Source organism: Erythrolamprus reginae, chromosome 7, assembly GCF_031021105.1.
Source record: "Erythrolamprus reginae isolate rEryReg1 chromosome 7, rEryReg1.hap1, whole genome shotgun sequence".
NCBI classification, from domain to species: domain Eukaryota; kingdom Metazoa; phylum Chordata; class Lepidosauria; order Squamata; family Dipsadidae; genus Erythrolamprus; species Erythrolamprus reginae.
Window position 1 is genome coordinate 14,600,968 of NC_091956.1, and position 19,088 is coordinate 14,620,055.

The 19,088-nt window shown below is 39.8% G+C and overlaps 1 protein-coding gene across 8 annotated transcripts in view; it reads left to right on the top strand.

Annotated features, from left to right (window-relative positions):
• APBB2 (amyloid beta precursor protein binding family B member 2) overlaps nt 1-19,088 on the top strand; it is a 152,269-nt gene that overhangs the window by 95,294 nt on the left and 37,887 nt on the right. For all 8 annotated transcript variants that reach the window (XM_070757029.1, XM_070757035.1, XM_070757030.1 and 5 more), the window contains 2 exons: nt 5,427-5,573; nt 8,331-8,458. In XM_070757029.1, coding sequence (XP_070613130.1) covers nt 5,427-5,573; nt 8,331-8,458 — 275 coding nt within the window. The remainder of the gene's footprint in view (nt 1-5,426; nt 5,574-8,330; nt 8,459-19,088) is intronic.

The window sequence follows — 19,088 nt, forward strand, 5'->3', positions numbered from 1 at the left end:
TTCAGTTTTTTTCTGTTCTATTCCAAAAAAGGGTGAAGGACTCTCGAAGGGGAATGCAGTTAAGGAGAAGCAGAACAGCAAGAAAAACTTCAAGAAATCCAGATATCATAAATCAGTCGTGGGGGCGAGGGGGGAGAGAGAGAACGAAGCAACTTCACGCAAGAATGAGAGTTATCTGGAGATCGGTTTGAATAAAACTTAAATGCTTAATTAAAAGCTTTAGGCCATTGCCCTAAATATTCCACCAACGTGGCCATAAAACCACCACAAGTTCGGTTTGACTCAAAGGAGAATTTATGTATATAGATATTTTACGATCAGATAGAGAGGCAGGAAATTATGAAAAAGACCCGAGTAAAAAAAGATAATAATACCAGTGTCGCCCAGAAAGCAATGCACCACATTTTTTTTCTCAGCCTACAGTAATGGTACGAATGCGAAACTTTAGATATACATTATTCAAATTGTCAGGAGTGCGTGTGTAAATGTTGCGTTTCTTCAGACAGATAGCATAGCTGCGTCTGTAAGTGATGTACATTACAAGCAGTGTGTCGTCATTGAATTTCTCACTGCAGAGAAAGAAACTGTTGGGAACATTCACTGTGTACAGTTTGTGGAGAATCTGCAACCGACACTACTTACTTACACTACTTACCAGAGCTTACAAAGCTTTCGCCAGACCCATCCTAGAATACAGCTCATCTGTTTGGAACCCATACCACATTTCTGACAAAAATGTCCAAAGATACTTCATCAGAAGAGCCCTTCAGTCCTCTACCCGAAACAGAATTCCCTACGAAACTAGACTTACAATCCTGGGTCTTGAAAGCTTAGAACTACGACGCCTTAAACATGATCTAAGTATTGCCCACAAGATCATATGCTGCAATGTCCTGCCTATCAAAAACTACTTCAGCTTCAACCACAACAACACAAGAGCACACAACAGATTCAAGCTTAATATTAACCGCTCCAAACTTGACTGTAAAAAATACAACTTTAGTAATCGAGTTGTTGAAGCGTGGAACTCATTACCGGACTCCGTAGTATCATCCCCGAACCCCCAACACTTTACCCTTAGACTATCCATGGTTGACCTTTCCAGATTCCTAAGAGGTCAGTAAGGGGCATACATAAGCGCACTAGAGTGCCTTCCATCTCCTGTCCTATAGTCTCTCCTATATCTCATAGATCTTCTCCTATATCTCATAGATCTCATCACCTCGAGGTTCGACTACTGTAACGCTCTCTACATGGGGCTACCTTTGAAAAGTGTTGGGAAACTTCAGATCGTGCAGAATGCAGCTGCGAGAGCAATTATGGGCTTCTCCAAGTATGCCCATATCACTCCAACACTCCGCAGTCTTCATTGGTTGCCGATCAGTTTCCGGTCACAATTCAAAGTGTTGGTTATGACCTATAAAGCCCTTCATGGCACCGGACCAGAATATCTTCGGGACCGCCTCCTGCCGCACGAATCCCAGCGACCGGTTAGGTCCCACAGAGTTGGCCTTCTCCGGGTCCCGTCGACTAAACAATGTCGTCTGGCGGGACCCAGGGGAAGAGCCTTCTCTGTGGGGGCCCCGACCCTCTGGAACCAGCTCCCCCCTGAGATTAGGATTGCCCCCACCCTCCCTGCCTTTCGAAAACTCCTTAACACCCACCTCTGCCGTCAGGCATGGGGGAACTAAAACACCTCCCCTTTGCCCATGTTGTTTTGTTGATTGATTGACTGTGTGCCTGTTTTTATATATACTGTTTTTATGAGATTACTAATTTTAAATTGTAATTAGATGGGTGGGCATTGGATTTGGTATTATATACTGTGCTGCTTTTTATTATTGTTGTGAGCCGTCCCGAGTTTGCGGAGAGGGGCGGCATATAAATCCAATAAATCTAATATAATCTAATCTACCATATCTCTATAAGCTTCGTTGTACAGTATATTATTGTGTATTGGACAAAATAAATAAAATAAAATAAAATACGATTAGTCACTGGGCCACAGACGGGGAGGCCATTACAGTGGAGAAATGGCTTCGTGACCAGAAGAAGGAGTAGTACTGACAGGGTATACACGTCCTTGTGTCTCGCTGAAGGAAGGCCATAGAACGGGATGGAGATTACATGGAAAAATAGGGAGTGTAGAAAAAACATCCTGTAAGTTTCATTGTGTTCAATAAATAATTGTTGAAGGAAAAAAATGTGGTGCATTACTTTCTGGGCGACCCTCATACCAGACTAGACATATCCAGTTCCTCCAATTGTTTTTCGTATGTTTCAGCCTCCAGATCCCTAAACCAGTATCGGGTTGCTACCCGGTATGCGCCACACTGCGCACTGGTAGAGAAAATGGAGCTGCGCGCCCAGCTCTGCGTCTCTGATGTGTGTGCGTGTCTCAGCAAGAATGTGCTTCTGCGCATGCGCAGGTAGCAAAATATTGCGAGGAGACACAGGCATGTGTGAGATTTTTTGCAGGTTTTTGCTTCTGCGCATGCGCAGAAATGAAAAAAACCACTGAAATCTCTCGCGCACGTCCTCTCACGAGATTTTGCTTCCTGCACCCGAAGCTGCGCGCATATCGCACCGGTAGTGTCAATAAGTAGCAACACCCCCCTCCCCCCCAAAAAACCCCTATCTTCATTCCTCTTCTCGGCACTCCTTCCAGAGTCTCAACTTTTAGGGGACTGGAGGGTAAAACATATGAAGAATGGTTGCAGGAAATTGGTGTGTCTAGTTTAAGGAAAAGAAAGACCAGGGGAGACATGATAGCAGTCTTCCAATATCTCAGGGGCTTCCACAAAGAAGAGGGAGTCAAGCTATTCACCTGAGGGTAGAACAAGAAGCAACGGATAGAAACTCAACAAGGAAAGAAGCAACTTAGAACTAAGGAGAAATTTCCTGACAGTGAGAACAATTATAGTGCGGTGAACAAAACTGGATGGAGTATTTGAGATTTGATCTTACTAAGGCTTTCTAGAATGGTATTAGGAGCTCCCATGATGTTGAGTCTATCTCTCCGTTAATGCAGCCTATATTATTATTATTATTTATTAGATTTGTATGCTGCCCCTCTCCGAAGACTCGGGACGGCTCACAACAGTAATAAAAAACAAAATAGTAATGGAACAAATCTAATATTAAAAAACATATAAAACCCTATCATTATTTTTTTAAAAAACAACCAAACAGCACATTCATACCAAACATAAAACAAAGTATTAAAAAGCCTGGGGGAAAGGTGCCTCAACTCCCCCATGCCTGGCGGTATAAGTGAGTCTTGAGTAGTTTACGAAAGACAAGGAGGGTGGGGGCAGTTCTAATCTCCGGGGGGAGTTGGTTCCAGAGGGCCGGGGCTGCCACAGAGAAGGCCCTTCCCCTGGGACCCGCCAAACGACATTGTTTATAATTGTATTAGCATTTTTGGCTGCAACTTCACATTATTGGCTCATATTGAAGTGATTGTCCACTAGGACTCCAGGATCCCTATCACAGTTAGTGCTATTGAGCCAAATTTAATAATAACACTAACAACAACAACAATAATAATAATAACAACAATCAGTTGATTATCCACAATATACTGAACCCCACGATTGTGGGGGGGAGGGGGCAAAGTGTGGATCATTGATGTCGCCATGCCAGGTGACAGTCAAATTGATAAAAAAACAACAAGATAAACTTAGCCGATATCATAATCTTAAAATCAAACTTTTAAAAACTTCCAATGTTGGAGCATTTGCAACTTCTGGAGGCAGACTGTTCCACTGATTAATCGTTCTTAATGTCAGGAAATTTCCCTTTAGTTCTAAGTTGCTTCTCTCCTTGCTTAGTTTCCACCTGTTGTTTCACCTAATCTATACTTGTACCTTTGGTTTTTTTTACCTGCCTGTGTAAAGCCCTTGCTTTTCTCGACACTGAATTTCATTAGCTCATCCTTTCACAGTTGCTTGGTAAGAAAAATGATGTGTGAGAAATTTGTGAAATGTTCTTTCTTGCAGAATAAGAGGGCTTTAACTTAGGGTGCCCTGGGAACGTAAAAGTCGGAGTAAATGAAAGAATCGGAGACCTTCAGTAAAAAAAAAAAATAATAATAATAATAATAATAATAAGATGAATTTTTTGACCTGCAGCTCATGAGATTAAGAGAAATATTTGGTTAAACTCGGGAATGAATGACCCGACATACAAATTTTGCAAGCTTGCAAAGGTCACGGTGAATTCAACAGTTTCAAAAACAGTCGAGAAGTTTTATGCTGATATGAGTTATGGTTATATACTGTATATGGATGTATATAGAATAGAATAGAATTCTTTATTGGCCAAGTGTAATTGGACACACAAGGAATTTGTCTTGGTGCATATGCTCTCAGTGTACATAAAAGAAAAAGATACTGTACATTTGTGATGAATCATGTAGTACAACACTTAATGATTGTCATAGGGGACAAATAAGCAATGAAGTAACAATCAATATTAATAAAAATCATAGTTGCAGTCATAGAGTCTTAAGTGGGAGGAAATGGGTGATAGGAATGATGAGAAAAAACTAGTAGAAATAGAAGTGCAGACTTAGTAAATAGTTTGACAGTGTTGAGGGAATTATTTGTTTAGCAGAGTGATGGCGTTCGGGGGAAAACTGTTCTTGTGTCTAGTTGTTCTGGTGTGCAATGCTCTATTGTGGCATTTTGAGGGTAGGAGTTGAAACAGCTTATATCCAGGATGCGAGGGGTCAGTGAATATTTTACCCACCCTCTTTTTGACTTGTGTAGTCTACAGGTCCTCAATGAAAGTCAGGTTGGCAATAATTGTTTTTTCTGCAGTTCTGATTCTCCTCTGAAGTCTGTGTTGGTCTTTTTGGGTCATAGAACCAAACTAGCAGTTATAGAGGTGCAGATGTCAGACTCAATGATTCCTCTGTAGAACTGTATCAGCAGCTCCTTGGGCAGTTTGAGCTTCCTAAGCTGGCGCAGAAAGAACATTCTTTGTTGTGCTTTTTTGATGATGTTTTTGATGTTAGGTGACCATTTTAGGTCTTGAGATATGATAGAACCTAGAAATTTGAAGGTCTCTACTGTTGATACTGGGTTGTCTAGTATTGTGAGAGGTGGAAGGGTGGAAGGGTTTCTCCTAAAGTCTACCACCATTTCTATGGTTTTGAGCGTGTTCAGTTCTAGATTATTCATTCATTCATTCATTCATTCATTCATTTATTTATTTATTTCAATTTTTATGCCGCCCTTCTCCTTAGACTCAGATTGACTTAGACTTAGATTGTTCTGGTCGCACCCACAAGTTTAATTGTTCAACCTCCTGTCTGTGTGCGGTTTCATCATTGTCTCGAATGATATATGGAGAATGTAAAAAACCCCACAACTTTTCCAAACAAAATATGTTATTCCTGGAATATCTGATTGTCTTCACAGTGCTTCGCTGTTCGTTCTTTGGGATGGGTAGAGATGGGCGAGGAAGACCTAGCGCCTGGGAAAAGCAGCGTTGCCGTCAACAACTGCATCCGACAACTCTCGTACTGCAAAAACGACATAAGAGATACCGTCGGCATTTGGGGAGAGGTAAGAAACGTCTCTTTTTTTATCTGTAAGCCTTCCTTTCCGTCTGGCCACTCTCGGTTTCCCGGGTTCTTTTGAAGGCCGGGCCAATCTTTCTTTCTTTCTTTCTTTCTTTCTTTCTTTCTTTCTTTCTTTGTTTCTTTCTGTCTTTCTCTCTTTCTTTCTTTCCTTCCTTCCTTCTTTCTTTCCTTCCTTCCTTCTTTCCTTCCTTCCTTCGTTCTTTCTTTCTTTCGTTCTTTCTTTCTTTCTCTTTCTCTCTCTCTCTTTCTTTTTTTCTTTCTTTCTTTCTTTCATGATTGTTAGAGTTGAAAGGGACCATGCAGGTCATCAAGTCCAACCCCCTGCCTGAGCAGGAATCCTAAAGCACCCCAGCCAAATGTCAGTCCAATCTCCTCTTGAAAGTGTCACTACTGCTAAGTGGGGTTTCTCCCAGGCTGTATGTGTGTCTAGGTTTTTTTTAACCAAGGTGAAGGACTTTGCTCTTGTCGACGTTGAACATCATATTGTTAGTGTGGGCAGGTGATCTTTTCTGTATGACTAGATAACCATCTTGATACCAGTGGAGTGGTTCCCCGCCACTGGCGCTACCCATGCGCTCCTGGCAGCGGGCGCGCATGTGAGATTTGGCTTCCTGAGCAAGCGCATAAGCCAAATCTTGAACTAGGACATTCGCATGCGTGCAAGTTCGGTGATTTTCTCTTATTTCTTTTGCTTCTGCAAAGAAATAGTTTTTTTTATTGTCCTTCCTTCCCTACTACCTTAGTATGATCTGTAATTACTTTTAAAATAAGAAATAATTAAATAGTATGTTTTTACCCATAAACGCTTTAATCGTTTGCATCATGATTTAGAACTGAACTTTTATAGCAATGAAAGAAAATTGAGCTACTTGCCTAATCTGTTATCATACTGAACCTTTTGGGTTCAGGACAAAACCTTCAAATGTGACTGTGCTCCTCAACCAATAATGCTGTCTATCATTTGTCCTTTCTGTGGCTATTTAAATCAGGGGTCCCCAACCACCGGGCCGCGGACCAGTACCGGGCCGCGGGGCATGTTGCACCGGTCCGTGGAGTCAGCAGCTGCCGGCCCTCATGCCGCCACCCCCTCCCTCCAGCGCTTCGCCTCCCGCCGGGCAAGAGGCCTCAGGAGGCAGGTTCTGCCGGCCACAGGACGATGGACGGGACAGAGGGGCGGGAAGGACCGAGAGGCTCAAGCCTCTTTTGGCTTCTGCCGCGGGGCGCTTTTGCGTTTTTGGCTGGGGAGAGGCAGGAGGGCCAGCCTGACCCCCTCTCTCCAGCGCTTAGCTCCCGCTGGGCAAGAGGGCTTAGGAGGCAGGTTCTGCCAGCCATAGAGCGATGGCGGTAAAGAGGGGTGGGGAGGACCAGCACCCCCATGCTTAATCCCGCCCCCAACCACACCCCTTTCCGCTCCCACCGGGCCATAGAAAAATTGTCTTGCTGAAACTGGTCCCTGGTGGAAAAAACGTTGGGGACCACTGATTTAAATAATGTGACTTCATCAACTGAAAAAGAGTGCAGGCGCCTATTGTAAAACTTATCTTGGTCGGTAAGCCTGGGAGCTGTGAATATTAACACCTGTGACGGCCGAAATATGTTGATTGGTATGCGTGTTGTTTGATTGGACTGTATTGTGGATTTTATAATGTTTTTAAAAAAATAGTTTTATAGTTAATATTTATATTTGACATTATTATTATTATTATTATTATTATTATTATTATCAGTACAACACAGCTGATCACTATGCTGGATTTCGTATTTCATCACCAGTCGGGCGCTTCCCAAGCACCTGAGACTGAGAGATGTAGCGGCGAATTATGTTTGCCGATCCCAGTAAAGCGGCCTTTTGCAATTGACAGAGGGAGATTTTGTCAATTCCAATGGCTTTCAAATGTCCGCTGAGCTCCTTTGGTACTGCGCCCAGCATGCCAAGAACCGCTGGGACCACTTTCACTGGCTTATGCCAGAGTCGTTGCAGCTCAATTTTTGCAAAGACTCTGGCATAAGCCAGTGAAAGTGGTTATTAATATTTATTAATATTAATAATTATTTATTATTAATATTAATAATTATTTATTATTATTATTATTATTATTATTATTATTATTATTATTATTTTGCATTTTATATTGTAAGCTAGCCTGAATCCCATGGGATTGGGTGACATATAAGTCAAAATTGAATTGAATTATTTAAATAATTAATATTTTAGAAGGAGTACTAGATGTTGCTCTCCATACCTGCATACTCCCCTTTTTAGCAGTGATAATGTTTCCTAGAAGCGGGACCCAGGGGAAGAGCCTTCTCTGTGGCGGCCCCGACCCTCTGGAACCAACTCCCCCCAGAGATTGGAATTGCCCCCACCCTCCTTGCCTTTTGTAAGCTACTTAAAACCCACCTCTGCCGCCAGGCATGGGGTAATTGAGATACTCTTTCCCCCTAGGCCTTTGCAATTTTATGCATGGTATGTCTGTATGTATGTTTGGATTTTATAATAATGGGTTTTTAATTGTTTTTAGTATTGGATTATTATTATATGCTGTTTTATTATTGCTCTTAGCCGCCCCGAGTCTCCGGAGAGGGACGGCATACAAATCCAATAAGTAAATAAATAAATAAGTTTGGCGAGAAATCAGGACTCCATGTTTATATTTTTCTTACGCCCACCTTCTTTGTAATTTGTGCTCAGTTTCTCTTCCTCCCTCCCTCCCCTCTCTCTTTAAAAAAAAAAACCTAGGGAAAAGACATGTATCTTATCCTGGAGAACGATATGCTCAATTTGGTTGACCCCATGGATCGCAGCGTTCTTCATTCTCAGCCCATCGTTAGCATCCGAGTTTGGGGAGTCGGTCGAGATAATGGCCGGTAAGTTTGCAAATACGTTTTGTCTTTCTTTACGAGATGGACATTTGTTAAAGGCAAATGTCCTTTGTTTCAGATAGACGTAGCGGCTGATAACCTACTGAATGTATCTTTGTGTTCTTGTTGCTGTTGACTAAACTGCATTTTAAGGATGTCAGCATGTTATAGTTTATCGTGTACATGGAGATAACTCACAGACATCTGCTGTCTTCTCCTGTTTCCTTTTCTGGCATAACCATGGAGAAGAAATTGAGATTTTTTATTTCATTTTTGTTAGGAATCTGTCCGTAACTGTTGGTTTGGCAATATATTGACTGCAGGTGTTGCTGACCGTCACAAGAGGGAGCTAGAGTTTATAGCTTATTTCTCTGTTTCTTTTTGTCTGGCTACTCACTGTTAGGTTTGCTCTGCATTTTCTCTGCAATCTCTCTGTATTATATGTTGTGGTTAACTCTGGCCCAGCTCCTGCCCCAAGGACTGCGGATGTGGGGGAGACATCCACATGCTGCAGGCCTGTTTTGCCCCCACCCCTCGGTGGAATCTGATGATGAAGGCTCCTCTGACCAAGAAGACATGAGTGACAGGGAGGAGGAGAGTGTGGCAGACAGCTCAGAAGGAGATCAATTATCTAGCTCCTCCTTGGATTCGGAACAAGAGTTAATGATACAGCCACGCATGCGGAGAGCGATGTATAGGCAACAACAACGGAGAGATTATTATCAAAGAAAATGAGGCCACCTGTGGTTGGGTGGGGCTGTGGTAATTAGTGATAAATAGCAGCCTGTGGGTTTGGCCATTGTGGAGGATTATCTGATCGTTGTGTTTCGTGACTGCTTTACTGACTTTGACCTTTTGTGTGCTGATTTTCCCCCGCTTTGAAACTAAACCAGAGCAAAGTGTGTTTCACTTTGTGAAAGAAGAAGGACTGTGAATTGCCTCACAGCTGTAAGCTAAGTATCACAGAACTGATAAGGGACTTGTACAAATTACCAGTTTGTTTGGAGACGAGTTTTCTTTGCTATACCAAAATAGGGCTTAGTTTAAGTGAATTTTCATTATAAAGAACATCGTTTTGAATTTTCAAACGTGTGTGTGTCTGAAATTTGTACCTGTGAATTTTTGGGAGAAGTCTACCAGAGAGCCCGACAGAACAATTGTGGTTACCGGTATGTATTATAGCTAAAATGTGTTTAGGTTTGATACCTTTGTTTACTGATTATGACAAAGACAACTGGTAAGAAAGACTTTGCACTTAATAATATTTGGAGTGTTTTATTATGTGTATGATTTTGGACGGTTTATCTGAATATGTTATTTCTCAAAGTAAACTTTAATTCAAGTTGGGATATCTTTGTGTGGCTGAGTAGTTATTCACAACTAATCTCTATCGAGATGTTTCCGTGTGTACACAACTAATAGCAGGGACTAGATGCTTACAGGACTGGGTCTGTATGATTCAATTTGATGAGATCCCTGTCTCTCCAGTATATAAAGATTGTATGTTGGAGTATCTTTATCCCTCTGGCTAATAGATGGGGCTAAAGAGCAACAACTACCATATTTTTCCGGAGTATAATACGCATCGGAGTACAAGATGCGCCTTAGTTTTTGGGGAGGAAAATAGGGAAAATAATCTGCTTACCAGGTATTCTTCTGGCTGGCGTCCTTAGTCTGGTCAGTTTCAGCAACTGGACTTTTCTGTTTTTTTTCTTTGAAAACGTTTTGCTTCTCATCCCATCAAGCTTCTTCAATGAAAATCCCCAAAATCTCGCTCGTGTGCGCGTCCTCACGTGAAATTTTGCTTGCTGCTCATGCGCAGAAGCCAAATCTTGCACCGATGGGTGCATCGGTAGCACCGAAGACTAAAGTCCTTTGCTAGTGCGTGTGTGTATCTGTGCGCGCTGCAATGGTAACACGCGTGAAAAACAGTCACAAATCACTTTTTTCAGTTGTAACTAAACAAATTGTTGCAAATCAAAGATTACCCGTCATGTAAAACTAAGCACTAAGATGAAGATTTTAGTCTGCCAGTAAATCTAATATTAAATATAAATTTAATATTTAATGGCAGCGGTGGTCTACGAGCCGGAACGCTAAATTGCGCTCGTTGTGGCGGCTTGTAAGTTCTTGCGGGACCAGCGCAATTTTGCTGCTGCACAGAGCTGCAGATGCGCCCGTGTTTCGGCGTGTGCAGAAGCAAAAAAACCTCGCCGAAACACGGGCGCACCTGCGGCTCCGTGCGCGATTTGGTTTTCTCCACAGGTGCAGCAGCAAAATCGCGCTGGTCCCACAAGAACTTATGAGCCGCCGCGGCAAGCGCAATTTAGCGTTCCGGCTCGTAGACCACCACTGTTTACTGGTAAACTAAAGGTGAAGTGACCGATTTCCACTCTCCATCCCATGTTCCTCTTGTTCAGGTCTTGTGATTCTTTCCAGCTTTCTTGGGTCCTGTAAGCGCCAGAGATCGTCCCCGAGGATCAATGGGAGCTTTGTAATTTACAACAGTATCATTCACGGCGTTGTTGTTTGTTGACCGCACTGGATTTTTTATTTTTAACATTTCCCTATTGTTCTCCTTCCTCTGGCTTTTTCAAGATTTGCTTTTCTACCGTTACAGAGTCTACGGAGAGGGGCGGCATGCAAATCCAATAAATAATAATAATAATAATAATACATCTCGAGCTACTTGTGCAAAACCGTCCAGCTGCTAACTCGTATTTTTTTTAAGCTGCCTTTGAATCCTCATCCTGGTTGCCCTTCTAATTTATTTGAGGGTTTGTGTGTGTATGTGAGTGGGGAAATATTTGGTTCCCACATTTTAAAGTATGTTGGCAAAGTCTCAATTTCTTTTGAAAAGGCCCTGGGATTTTAAGCTTCTTTGAGTTTCAGGTGTCTTTTGATGCTTTGCTGTTACATTGAACAGAGTGAAGAAGATCCCCTTAAGTCTTTTATCTTACAAAGGCAGCATACAAAGGATTTGATTGAAGCAAAATTCCAGTGGTGAAATCCTTTTTTTTAAAAAACTACTGGTCCTGTGAGCATGGCTTGGTGGGCATGGCAGTGGAAGGATGCTGCAAATCCCCCATTCCCTCCCCACTCCTAGGGGAAGGATACTGCAAAATCCCTATTCATATGACAATCGTTAAGTGTTGACAAATGTATATTTTCTTTGATGTACACTGAGAACCTATGCGCCAAAGACAAATTCCTTGTGTGTCCAATCACACTTGGCCAATAAAATAATTCTATTCTATTCCTTATTTTCTTCTCTTCTTTTCTATTCCCTATTCTATTCTATTCCTTATTATCTTCTCTTCTTTTCTCTTCTTTATTCTATTCTATTCCCTATTTTATTCTATTCTATTCCTTATTCTATTCTATTCCCTATTTTATTCTATTCTATTCCTTATTCTATTCTATTCTCTTCTTTTCTATTCTTTATTCTATTCTATTCCCTATTTTATTCTATTCTATTCCTTATTCTCTTCTTTTCTTTTCTATTCTTTATTCTATTCTATTCCCTATTCTATTCTATTCCTTATTCTCTTCTCTTCTTTTCTATTCTTTATTCTATTCTATTCCCTATTTTATTCTATCCTATTCCATTCCATTTCACTGGGGAACAGTGATTTCGTTGTCTCAAATCTGTGACTTGTTTTTAACTAACTTTTGGCCTCTGGATCCAAACACAACCACAGTTTTTGTCTATCAGGTCAACTTTTTAAGCTACAGGAAAGCCTCAAAAGTCATACGAATTGTGTATATAAAGGAAAGTAAAGTAAAAACTTTATTTATTTATTTATTTATTTATTTATTTATTTATTTTGTCCAATACACAATAATACACAATGATACACAATGAAGGTTATAGAGGATATAGTAGAGAAGAAATACAAGATATAGGAGAGACTATAGGACAGGGGATAGAAGGCACTCTAGTGCGCTTATGTACGCCCCTTACTGACCTCTTAGGAATAGGCAATACTTAGATCATGTTTGAGGCGTCTTAGTTCTAAGCTTTCTAGACCCAGGATTGTAAGTCTAGTTTCGTAGGGTGTTCTGTTACAGGCAGAGGAGTGAAGAGCTCTTCTGGTGAAGTATTTCTGGACATTTTCGAGGGTATTAATGTCAGAAATGTGGTATGGGTTCCAAACCAGATGAGCTATATTCTAGGATGGGTCTGGCGAAAGTTTTATAAGCTCAGGTAAGTAGTGTGAGACTGCCCGAGCAGAAGCTACGTAGGGTTAGATTAACAACTCTTAAAGCCCTCTTGGCGATGTGGTTGCAGTGGGCTTTGGCACTTAAGTCTTTAGTTATTAGTACTCCGAGGTCCTTGACCGAGTGGGGATTATCTGTGATAATTTGTTTATTCAGTTTGTATTTGGAGTTTTGACTATTTTTGCCGATGTGAAGGACAGAGCATTTGCTGGTTGAGATTTGGAGTTGCCATGTGTTAGACCAATCAGAAACAGAGTCTAGGTCTTTTTGGAGAGCAGATGTGTTATCGGTGGTGTTGAAGAGTTTTACATCATCTGCAAAGAGGACACAGTTGCTTGTGATGAGATCGCAAAGGTCATTGATGTAGAGAATGAAGAGTGTTGGTCCCAGAACACTACCTTGGGGGACACCGCTTTTAACAGGGATATGGTGCTTCCTATTTTAACCACTTGTTGTCTGTTTGACAGGAATGCTGTAATCCATCTGTGGAGGGATCCTGAGATACCATAGGATTTGAGTTTTAGAAGTAGTTTGTCGTGGACCACTGAATCGAAGGCTTTGCAGAAGTCAATATAAATTGCATCTATTGATTTTCCTTGATCAAGATGAGTTGTCCATATGTTTTTGCAGTGGAGGAGCTGTAGGTTGCAGGATAGTTTTTTTCTGAATCCAAATTGTTTGTTAGAGAGAAGATTATTAGTTTCTAGGTGGAGAGTAATTGATTGATTTATAATTGATTCCATGACTTTATGTGGGATGCAGCATAGTGATATTGGTCTGTAGTTATTAACAAGAGAGAGGTCTCCTTTTTTGAAGATGGGGATGCCCATAGCTTTTGACCATAGCTTAGGAAGTGTGCTGGTTCTGAAGGATTTTTTGAAGATTATGCTCAGTGGTTCAGCTATAGCAGAAGAGAGTTTTTTTAGGAAGTATTTATTTATTTATTTATTTATTATTTATTTATTTATTATTTAGATTTGTATGCCGCCCCTCTCCGCAGACTCGGGGCGGCTCACAGCAAGATACAGCAAATCATGACAAATCCAAATAAATTTAAAATATTTAAAAAGATTTAAAAAGAACCCCATTTATTAACAAACACACACACACACAAACATACCATGCATAAATTGTACATGCGCGGGGGAGGTGTTTCAGTTCCCCCATGCCTGACGGCAAAGGTGGGTTTTAAGGAGTTTACGGAAGGCAGGGAGAGTAGGGGCAGTTCTAATCTCTGGGGGGAGTTGGTTCCAGAGAGTCGGGGCCGCCACAGAGAAGGCTCTTCCCCTGGGGCCCGCCAACTGACATTGTTTAGTTGACGGGACCCGGAGAAGGCCCACTCTGTGGGACCTAATCGGTCGCTGGGATTCGTGCGGCAGAAGGCGGTCTCTGAGATATTCTGGTCCAGTGCCATGAAGGACTTTAAAGGTCATAACCAACACTTTGAATTGTGACCGGAAATTGATCGGCAGCCAATGCAGACTGCGGAGTGATGGCGAAACATGGGCATACCTAGTTAAGCCCATGACTGCTCTCGCAGCTGCATTCTGCACGATCTGAAGTTTCCGAACACTTTTCAAAGGTAGCCCCATGTAGAGAGCATTACAGTAGTCGAACCTCGAGGTGATGAGGGCATGAGTGACTGTGAGCAATGAGTCCCGGTCCAGATAGGGCCGCAACTGGTGCACCAGGCGAACCTGGGCAAACACCCCCCTCGCCACAGCTGAGAGATGTTTTTCTAATGTAAGCTGTGGATCGAGGAGGATGCCCAAGTTGCGGACCCTCTCCGAGGGGGTCAATAATTCCCCCCCCATAGGGAATGCACATAGGCCATCTGGTCCAACTGATAGAGAGGGTTTAAGGTCATGTAATGCTTTCCTCTTAGCCTTTCATTTCCAAAGTAAGCCTATACATCTCTACACAGTCAGGTATTTTATATCCTTTCATCACCAGGTGTAATTTTCAGTTTTCAATATTGAGCGTATATAATTCTTGCTGCGGTTATTATTTGTAGAACGATGTACTGGATTTGTTTCTTTATCTTGTTGTTAATAATTCCTAATAGAAATAGTTCAGATTTGAATGGTCTTTGTTCTCCTATAATTTCTTGTAGCCATCTCCATATCTATTTCCAATACTTCTTCGCCTTGGTACATTGCCACCATATGCCGATGACTCCAAAGTGTGCAATAGGGTTGATATTCCTGGAGGTGTCTGTAATATGGCAAATGATTTAGCTTTACTAGATAAGTGGTCAAAGCAATGGAAACGGCAGTTTAATGTCTCCAAATGTAAAATAATGCACTTGGGGAAAAGGGATCCTCAACCTGAGTATTGTATTGGCAGTTCTGTGTTAACAAAAACTTCAGAAGAGAAGGATTTAGGAGTTATGATTTCTGACAGTCTCAAAATGGTGAACAGTGCGGTCAGGCAGTAGGGAAAGCAAGTAGAATGCTTGGCTGCATAGCTAAAGATAGAACAAGCAGGAAGAGGGAGATGGTGATCCTGCTGTATAGAGGGCTGGTGAGACCACATTTGGAATACTGTGTCAGTTCTGGAGACCTCACCTACAAAAAGATATTGATAAAATTGAACGGGTCTTAAGACAGGCTACAAAAATGGTGGAAGGTCTTAAGCATAAAACTGGTCAGGAAAGATTTAATGAACTCAATCTGTAGAGTCTGGAGGACAGAAGGGAAAGGGGAGACATGATCAAAACATTTAAATATGTTAAAGGGTTAAATAGGGTTCAGGAGAGAAATGTTTTTAATAGGAAAGTGAAGACAAGAACAAGGGGGCACAATCTGAAGTTAGTTGGGGGAAAGATCAGAAGCAACGGGAGAAAATATTATTTGACTGAAAGAGCAGTAGATGCTTGGAACAAACTTCCAGCAGACATGGTTGGTAAATCCACAGTAAATGAATGTAAACATGCCTGAGATTAACAGATATTCATCCTAAAATAAAATATGTACAGGAATTAGTATAAGGGCAGACTAGATGGACCATGAGGTCTTTTTTCTACCATCTATGTTTCTATGCTTCTAACTCGCTACTGGCCTGAGACAATAAACTTAAGTCTTTCCTGGACAAAAGAAACGAAAACATGCCACATGTATTTCTTTTGAACAGGTTTTTTTTTTTACTTTGATCCTGGGCACTTAATAGTTAATTTGAGCTGGCGATCAAAGGGGGGGGGGCGAGAGGAGGAACCTTTTAATAATTGAGTCGTAAGAGATTGTACAGTGCAGGGCGAAACGGGGCGGGTTCTTTTCCTAGCTGAAAGCAACGTGAGATTTTAATTATTTCTTTTCAATTATTTTTTAAAGGGGGAGGGGGGAAGCAGGGGAGCTGGCTCAGAAAAAAACATCTTTTGGATCGCGTTGCTCCCCCCCCCCCGCGCCTGTCACTGAGCAAAGCGGGGGAATGTAGAACATCTGGTGGAAGAGTTGATCGGGTCCAACTTGATGCAGAATGAATGAGCTGTCAAAGCCAACTCTCTAGGGATGCTTAATCCAAGAGAGGAGGGGGCTTTCCAAAAGAGGGGTGGGGACTTGGTTGAGGAGGGAGGGGGGGCGGGAGAAATACGCTTTGTGCTTATCTGATCTCTATGCAGAGGTCTGAAAAGGGGGGAGGCAGCTAGGAAGACCTGCCCCCAACCAACGAACGGCATGCTTGAGTTGCCATATGAGAAGACCCCCTTTTTCATTCCTTGCCCTTTAATTGTGTAAGGTCGGAAACTTAGGCGGTGGATGGGTTTTATGGAGATCCCGTGCTGAATAATCAAAAGAACGGCCCCTTTGTCCTGCTTTTCGCTTTCTCCGAGTCTCGGGAGAGCCAGTCCTTCTTTGCTGGCTTGAAGGATGCTCCCCTCTTTCTTCTACAAAGTGGGACTAAAAGCCAAAAGATGGCCTTCGCTTTGTTTTTGAAGCCATGGCACCTAACAGCCGCCGGACGGGCATAGCTGGACCCACGCTGGTCGAAGGAGCGTTGCGCCGTGAGTAGACTTCCTCCATGAGTAAGACCTCACTCCCCTTGGCAAAGCACGGAGGGTCTTGGATCGCTCAAGAAGATCCTTCTGGCAGTTTTTCTTTTCTTTTAAAAAAAGTAATTGTATTTATAGGGTGTTTTTTTTTCTTTAACATACACGAGTGCTTGGTGAGCAAGTGTATTGTCTAGCTCAATTCATATTCTTCAAACAGAATAATAATAATGTTTAGGTATACTGTACATGATAATAATCTTTCAACTTCTAATGTTCTTTTTTTAAAGTAATTGTATTTATTGTTTTTTTTTTCTTTAACATACATGAGTGCTTGGTGAGCAAGTATATTGTCTAGGTGAATTAGTATTCTTCAAACAGAATACTAATAGCAATAATAGTAATGTTTAGGTATACATGATAATAATCTTTCAATTTCTAATATTTTTAAAAGTAATTTATAGTTTTTTCCCCTTTAATATACATGAGTGCTTCGTGAGCAAGTGTATTATGTAAGTGAATTAATATTCTTCAAACCCAATGAAATAATGTTTAAGATAATAATAGTCCTTCCACTTTTTAAAAAAGTAATTGTATTCATAGCTTTTTTCTTTAACATACATGAGTACTTGGTGAGCAAGTGTATTCTCCAGCTCAGTTAGTATTCTTCAAACAGAATACTAATAGCAATAATAATAACGTTTAGATATATGTGATAATCATCTTTCAACTTACAACATTTTTTTAAAAAGTAATTGTATTTATAGTTTTTGTCTTTAGCATACACGAGTGCTTGGTGAACAAGTATATTGTCTAGGTCAATGAGTATTCTTCAAACAGAATAATAATAATGTTTAGGTATACAAGATAATAATATTTCAACTTCTAATGTTCTTTTTTTAAAGTAATTGTATTTATAGTTCTTTTTCTTTAACATACATGAGTGTTTGGTGAGCAAGTGTATTGTCTAGCTCAATTAGTATTTTTCAAACAGAATACTAATAGCAATAATAGTAATGTTTAGGTATACACAATAATATTTTAACTTCTAACATTTGTTTAAAAGTAATTTTATTTATATATTCTTTTCTTTAACATATATGAGTGCTTGGTGAACAAGTGTATTGTCTAGCTCAATTAGTATTCTTCAAACAGAATACTAATACAATAATAATAATAATAATGTTTAGGTATACACAATAATATTTTAACTTCTAACATTTGTTTAAAAGTAATTTTATTTATATATTCTTTTCTTTAACATATATGAGTGCTTGGTGAACAAGTGTATTGTCTAGCTCAATTAGTATTCTTCAAACAGAATACTAATACAATAATAATAATAATGTTTAGGTATACACAATAATATTTTAACTTCTAACATTTGTTTAAAAGTAATTTTATTTATATATTCTTTTCTTTAACATATATGAGTGCTTGGTGAACAAGTGTATTGTCTAGCTCAATTAGTATTCTTCAAACAGAATACTAATACAATAATAATAATAATGTTTAGGTATACACAATAATATTTTAACTTCTAACATTTGTTTAAAAGTAATTTTATTTATATATTCTTTTCTTTAACATATATGAGTGCTTGGTGAACAAGTGTATTGTCTAGCTCAATTAGTATTCTTCAAACAGAATACTAATACAATAATAATAATAATAATGTTTAGGTATACACAATAATATTTTAACTTCTAACATTTGTTTAAAAGTAATTTTATTTATATATTCTTTTCTTTAACATATATGAGTGCTTGGTGAACAAGTGTATTGTCTAGCTCAATTAGTATTCTTCAAACAGAATGCTAATAGCAATAATAGTAATGTTTAGGTATGTGTGATAATCATCTTTCAACTTCTAACGTTTTTTTAAAGTAATTTTATTTATAGCGGGTTTTTTTCTTTAAGATGAGTGTTTGGTGAATAAGTGCATTGTCTAGGTGGATTAGTATTCTTCAAACAGAATAATAATAATAATAATGTTCAAGACTACAGAATAATAGTCTTTCAGCTTTCAACTTTTTTAAAAAGTAATTTTATCTATAGGTTTTTTTCTTTAACATACATGAGTGCATGGTGAACATGTCTTTATAATGATGAATAATCTTTCAACTTCTAATATTTTTAAAGTAATTTTATTTATAGGTTTTTTTCCTTTAACATACATGAGTGCTTAGTAAATATAATGTTTAGGAATACATAATAATAATCTTTCAACTTCTAACATTTTTTAAAGTAGTTTTATTTATAGTTATTTTTCTTTAACATATATGAGTGCTTGGTGAACAAGTGTATTGCCTAGGTGAATTAATATTCTTCAAACAGAATACTAATAGCAATAATAGTAATGTTTAGGTATACATGATAATAATATTTCAATTTCTAATATTTTTTAAAGTAGTTTATAGTTTTTTTCCCTTT